Consider the following 6,265-nt stretch of genomic DNA (forward strand, 5'->3'; position numbering starts at 1 on the left):
AGCCAAAATATTAAAATCTAAAAAAGTTCTTGTTTGTTTCAAGGATCAACCAAAGTGTTTGTATTTAGCAACAGAAAGCCCTTAATTGCCCTTTAGATAAGACTATATTCCACTTTTTAATGCTCTCTTAAATATCCATGGATAAATAAAGCTGAAATGTTTAGGGAATCTTGGGAAATTTTAACCAAATATCATGTTATTCTGGGAACTTATGGAATTTACTGAAGTACTTTTTGTAAATATTTGTGAAAATTGCAGTTTACAGTACTTTCACTTTTATTTTAGCTGATCCATGCTTAAAAAAACAAAAAACAGGTACAACAATGAGCATTCATGTTGGATTGAAAATTAATTAAGTCCAAATAACAAGAGACTTGGCTTTATTTTAAGTAAGGCATTTAAAATATGGCAAATAGTTTTGGTTATGTGTTTGAAACTATATTAGAAATAATAAATATTACAAAACCACAAACTCGTTATTCATTCAAGGCATCAGGGAAAGCCTTGTTGTTGCCAAAAATACAGTAATGGATGATCACGTACACTCACATAATCAGATTTCTGCTTTAATGTCTACAAATAACAGAATTTGCACATTAATTTTCTTTTTTTTTATTGTCAAAGATTGTATATGTTTAATTTAAATTCTAAATGAAATATCTTCAAACTGGTACTTGAGAGCTTTTTCCACCTTTACTTGAACTCTACTTTTATTGAGTAATATTATTCTGATACAAAGCTACTCTTACTTCTGTACATTTTTGGACCCTTTAGCTTCTTGTAGTGTTGGTCAAGGAAGTCTGAAATCCTCGAACTAAAGTCTGATTGAAGTGGAATATTAATGGTTAATGGTTAATCTGTTGTAGCTTATCAACATTAAGAAATCATGACATCTTGATGCTCTGGCAAACGCTGCAAACTCGTACATCAATGAATGATCAGTTTGTAAAATTTGACTTTTTTATTTCCTCTTGAACCATCAAAGTCACCTTAATGTGATTTACACATCAGATTTTTCAATGCGTTCTGTTACAGGAACATCAGTGATGTCAGTATCAGCCACAGATGCTGATGACCCAATGACAGATAATGCTGCACTGAGCTACTCCATTATTAGCCAGGAGAGCATTCCTGCCAACGCCGTCACCAAAACTATGTTTGGGATCAACAACGAGACAGGCGCCATCTACACAAGAGATGTAGGTCTGGACAGAGAGGTGAGTCAAAAGAGGCAGACTTATTTACAGACCCTCTCCAAGGGGTTCCTCTGGCTGAAGTATGCTGCTCTCCGTTCTAGGTGGTAAAAGGTTTCAGGTTAAAGCTTCAGGTTGCTGATATGGGGGGAATGGGATTAACTGCTGAAGGGGAAGCAATCATTAATGTGTCGGACATCAACAACCATGCACCACAGTTCAGTCCTAAAACGGTGAGTATTGATCTATGATGCACTTATAAAAGACGCTTTTGAGCCATTTAACAAGAGTTAGGATTTTTCTTTTTGCTAATTACTGGAATAAAAGTGTCAGATATTTAACCTGATTGGCCTAAATCCTTTCATGTATGTGTTCTGTGAAGTACCACATGAAAGCAGAGGAAAACAAGTTCTACACGGAGATCGGTCGAGTGAATGTGACGGACAGAGACGACAGAGGAACAAGAAACTGGGAGGCCAGATACTCATTCTTGCCCTCCAGTGACCCCAAACGCAGCTTTGCCATTGCAACGGATCCTTCCACCAACCAAGGAGTTATCAGTGTATTAAAGGTACCACTGTTCTGGACTCATGAGTACATGTTTCCAAAACAACACAGAGAAAAGGAAAATCAGGAGCTGAAGTTTTCCTGGTGTTTACATCACACTTTAAATCAGTTTAGGGATCCTTAGGTTGAACAGATAAGGTCAAAGGACATAGCTGGATTTCAGGACTTCATTTAACACTAATTAATTGTGTTAGTTTTCAAACAAAACCCAGAAACAGAAAGGAAACATAAAATCATGACATAAGATAAAACATAGAAAGTAACTAAACTTGGAAAAGAAATGTCTGCAAGGTTTTCTCTGAGCTTCTCAGAAGAGACTAGAATGGTGAAGTTGACTTATACTGTTTTTGTAATAATCAACAGTTTAATCCAGATTTTTTCCAACAAGCAAAATAACCAAACATTGTTCTCAGGTGAAATATTTTAGAACAATGTTACTCAAGTAAGAATAAAAATAGTAACCAGTAAAAATATATATATCCATCATGGAGTAGCAGCTTAAATCATGGAGCATCAAGCGACCAATTTGTAATTTTGTTATTTAGAAATCCTTGGTGAGACTTAATATATAACTATATTTATAAATATATAAAATAAGTACCTCTTAAAACTGAATAAGAATTGTAGACCTTTGTTAGGAATCCCAAATGTTAAATAAAATTATGTTTCAAATCTTACTTGCCTTTATCTGAATACATGTAACTTATTTATGTTTACTTTGTTTATGAAGGAGGGGCAAAAAAGGGGTTATCTAGTTATTTAATAATACCTGTTCTTCAAATTATGAACCATTTTTCTCGCCGTATATCGTTAATTTACAATACCTTTAAATCCAGAACTTCACTTAATTTAGCATCACTTTGAACAGAAAAAACAGACAAATTTATTTTAAAATAATTGCAAATAAAGTGAGGCATGATGGGCTTACCAGTCCATTGGAACCTTTTATAAATGGAAATTAATTTTAAAAATATCTTCATTTATTAACTATTCATCTGTGAACTTTAAGTGGAAGTAAACCTGATTATTTGTGAACAATTATTGCTAAATTTATAACTTTTACCCATTATTTGTGTCTGTATCTTCAAAGGTAACTTTACGATAAAATCCCACATCTGTACTTCACAACTTATGTAACTTTTAGAGTACCAACCAAATCATAATTAATGTTTCCTGAAAAAAAAAATACTCAACCAATATGTAACAATGAGCCACAAGATTGTATCATTTTTTTACTCACAACACATTTTTATTGTCATTAAAAAGTGCCATAGGTTACATTTTTAAGAAAGAAAAAAGCAAAACTGAAGTTGCTTTGTGGTTATGCTCAAACATGATGACTCTCATGAAACATCCTAATTTGAAGGCAGAAACCTCCCGCAGGAATTCCAATCACATTGTGTTGTAATATTTGTATTTAATGTGCCTGAGGCTGTTACTGTCAAGCACAGCTGAACTCCACCATCTAGTGGTTCATTTTCTTTAACTGGAGCTGCAAAAATGATCATTTTTCACCTTTCTGCGGTTTACATCTGAACTCAGATCCACTTCATTCTACTGAATAGATTCCCATTATATTTATTATTATTATTTGCTGTTCTGCACATGATTGACAATGACTGTCTCGTGCGTGTTGCATTGCAGCCTCTGGATTATGAAACACAAAGAGAGCACGTCCTGCTCTTGACCGTGGAAAACGTCAATCCCCTGAGCGGGAGGGCCCCCAAACTGCAACCGAGCACAGCCACAGTGGTGGTCACAGTCATGAACAAGAATGAAGGTCCGTACTTTAGAGAGGACCCCATCGTGATCAAAGCCCCAGAGTCGCTGCTTCCTGGGGCAACGCTGACAAGCGTTCCTGCCTTTGATCCAGACAACTCTGTGCTCAGGTAGGAAACAGCAAGAAAAGTTTACTATCTTCCCAAAAATCTGGCACTAAAAACAACTGTTTTCTCTCATCTTAGTTATGAAATATTTAGAGACCCAGAGGGGTGGCTGGACGTGGACAAACTCACAGGAGACATTTCAGTGAAGAGAGCATTTAACATGAGATCACCACATGTTGAAAACAACGTCTACAGTGCTGTGGTCAGGGTTACAGGTGAGGTATTCCACTTATTGTGTAAAATCACCCAAATCATGATATGCCACAACAGTGGTGGACTGCTGTAACAAGTGTTTTTTTAACCACATGCTATCTTCTTATTTCAAATGTGTTTATTTATTTCATTCAGCTTTATGACTAGGTGTAATGATTCCTTTTCGATTCGATTCATATCATAATTTGTGTTTGCTGATGCGATCTATAGTCTATATTGGTTCATTTTGAATGATTCACTGACCTAAAATCGATCCAAGACGTCTTAAGTTAAAAATTCCACCAGTGTGACAGTGCAGGTGAAGTTTGCCAGATTCCTTGTATTTCTTGGAAGATAATCAATTGTAAATTAAAAATGTGTACAAACAAACAAGTAAAGGATCAATGTCAAATCCATTCACGTTCAAGTTTGATGAAGTTCAGCCCACTGTTGTTTTTCCACATCAAAATAAGACAAACAGAACATTATTAGAACATTATATTAGAATATTATATTACATTGTAAGTGTTTCCACACTTTTTTGCTGTCATCTCATGTGTGTCGTCCGCTGGGATGTCAATTTATCGTTTTAGTAAAATACACCACAATATTCTTCAATTCAAATGTTATTTTCCAGTACTGATGAACAGTTTATCTCATTTCAAAACTATTCTTATTGGTGTAGGTTGATTCGATTAGGTTAACAACTTTCCTCAGACAAATCAATCTGGTTGAATCGTAAGAAAAGAAATTGATTAATCGATTAATTGTTATCGATGCCAGCTTAGAGCTTACTAAACACTAACAGATCAACCTCTACCTCAACACTGCACCACGTAGTTTGCATCAACAAGATCGTTATAGATGTTAGAATTGCTTTTTTTTATAATTCTGGAACAAACTTGCAATTGTGTGGTTCTAAATATTTACTAAAGAGATTTACAGCTTTTCCCACTTATGTGGTTCATGTTTATCCTCATGTAAACAACCAAGATTATTTTTCTTTCACTTGTTTCGTTTGGCTTTTCTTATTTAATCCGTCAGGACTCAAAGTGAAAATGTAAATGTTTTAGATTAACGTTGATTACTATTGAAGCAAAACAAAAATGGCGTGTTTGTTCTCTCATTCTTAGATGCTGGTGGTTTGTCATCGACGGTCACAGTGAAGGTAGTTCTGGAGGAAACCAATGACTTCCCCCCGAGGCTCTTCCCTTTGAGCAACTCCATTTGCAGGGGTGTCAGCAGCACCCGGCATGGCCTGTTTCTGACTGCTGTGGATGAAGACCGCCATCCACACGCCGCGCCTTTCATTTTTGAACTGGTTTTTGATCAGTCAGTCAACTGGACAGTAATTCAAGTCAACGGTAAAGACAGGAAAAAAAGTGGTGGGAATTTAAGTAAAACAAAATATTATTTCAATATTTTTGTGTTCTTTTTGGGCTCATTTTCCAGAGACACATGCTGTGCTCCAGCCCATCGTAGAGCTGGAGGCAGGAGAGTATGCGGTCACAGTGGCGGTGAGGGACTCAGGCAGCCCGCCTAAGAGTGCTCACAGTCAGGTCAATGTCACCGTGTGTCTGTGTGACTCCTATGGAGACTGCAAATCTGAGGCGGGGGCCTTCTTAGGCTCCAGCGTGGGAATCAGCTTCATCGCTGTCATCATCATCATCGCCTGTGCTTCAGTCCTGCTGTGTGAGTGTCAATGGCAGCTCATACATTTCTAGTTGATCTTTCCGAATGTGGGAAAAACTTTCAAACATGTGATGATTACATTCTTTGCAGCAAAATGAAAGATTAAATGTGTCATAAAAGGCTTCATACTTCTACGTAGTGCTCCTGCTTCTTGCCGTGACTTTGACCGCCTGTGGAAGACGCCACCACATAAAGAAAGGGACGGGTCTGCTGGTCGGGGAGTCAGAGGATGACGTTCGAGACAACATCCTCAACTATGACGAGCAAGGAGGGGGTGAGGAGGATGAGGTAAACGCTCTCACATTTCTCACAGAGGTCCGGCCTGCTGCTTGATTATGACAAACTCACTTCCCTTCACTGTTTTTTTTAAAAGTCTGTGTTTTGTCTAGAAAAAAAAAAATCAAAGCGTGTTTCTGCCTCTCTCATTACAGAACGCTTTCAACGTTGACCTGCTGTGGAACCCCCATGATGCACCTTCCCCCCCGCGCTCCTTCTACACGGGGACTGGAGTTCCTCGAGGCAAGCAGCCCCTGAGGAGGGATGCCCCGCACAACCTGCCCTCCCCGATCTACCCCAGAAGGCCTCCTGCAAATCCCACAGACATTGAGGACTACATCAATGATGTGAGGAACTCATCAAATACAGAAATGAGTCCAAAATCTTCACTCCGTTGGCAGATTTTCTTTAAAAAAAAATCTGCAAATCAAGAATTTTTATTTTAAGGAAAAAAATTCT

General features: G+C 37.5%; 1 protein-coding gene across 1 annotated transcript in view; it reads left to right on the forward strand.

The window, feature by feature from the left end:
- The window catches only part of cdh15 (cadherin 15, type 1, M-cadherin (myotubule)), a 20,046-nt gene that overhangs the window by 11,423 nt on the left and 2,358 nt on the right, over positions 1–6,265 (forward strand). The window contains exons 5-13 of the mRNA XM_024294906.2: positions 1,036–1,217; positions 1,298–1,426; positions 1,576–1,764; positions 3,405–3,649; positions 3,725–3,861; positions 4,972–5,202; positions 5,291–5,530; positions 5,670–5,818; positions 5,962–6,153. Coding sequence (XP_024150674.1) covers positions 1,036–1,217; positions 1,298–1,426; positions 1,576–1,764; positions 3,405–3,649; positions 3,725–3,861; positions 4,972–5,202; positions 5,291–5,530; positions 5,670–5,818; positions 5,962–6,153 — 1,694 coding nt within the window. The remainder of the gene's footprint in view (positions 1–1,035; positions 1,218–1,297; positions 1,427–1,575; positions 1,765–3,404; positions 3,650–3,724; positions 3,862–4,971; positions 5,203–5,290; positions 5,531–5,669; positions 5,819–5,961; positions 6,154–6,265) is intronic.

The sequence above is a fragment of the Oryzias melastigma genome, linkage group LG3 (genome assembly GCF_002922805.2).
Source record: "Oryzias melastigma strain HK-1 linkage group LG3, ASM292280v2, whole genome shotgun sequence".
In the NCBI taxonomy this organism is placed as follows: Eukaryota; Metazoa; Chordata; class Actinopteri; order Beloniformes; family Adrianichthyidae; genus Oryzias; species Oryzias melastigma.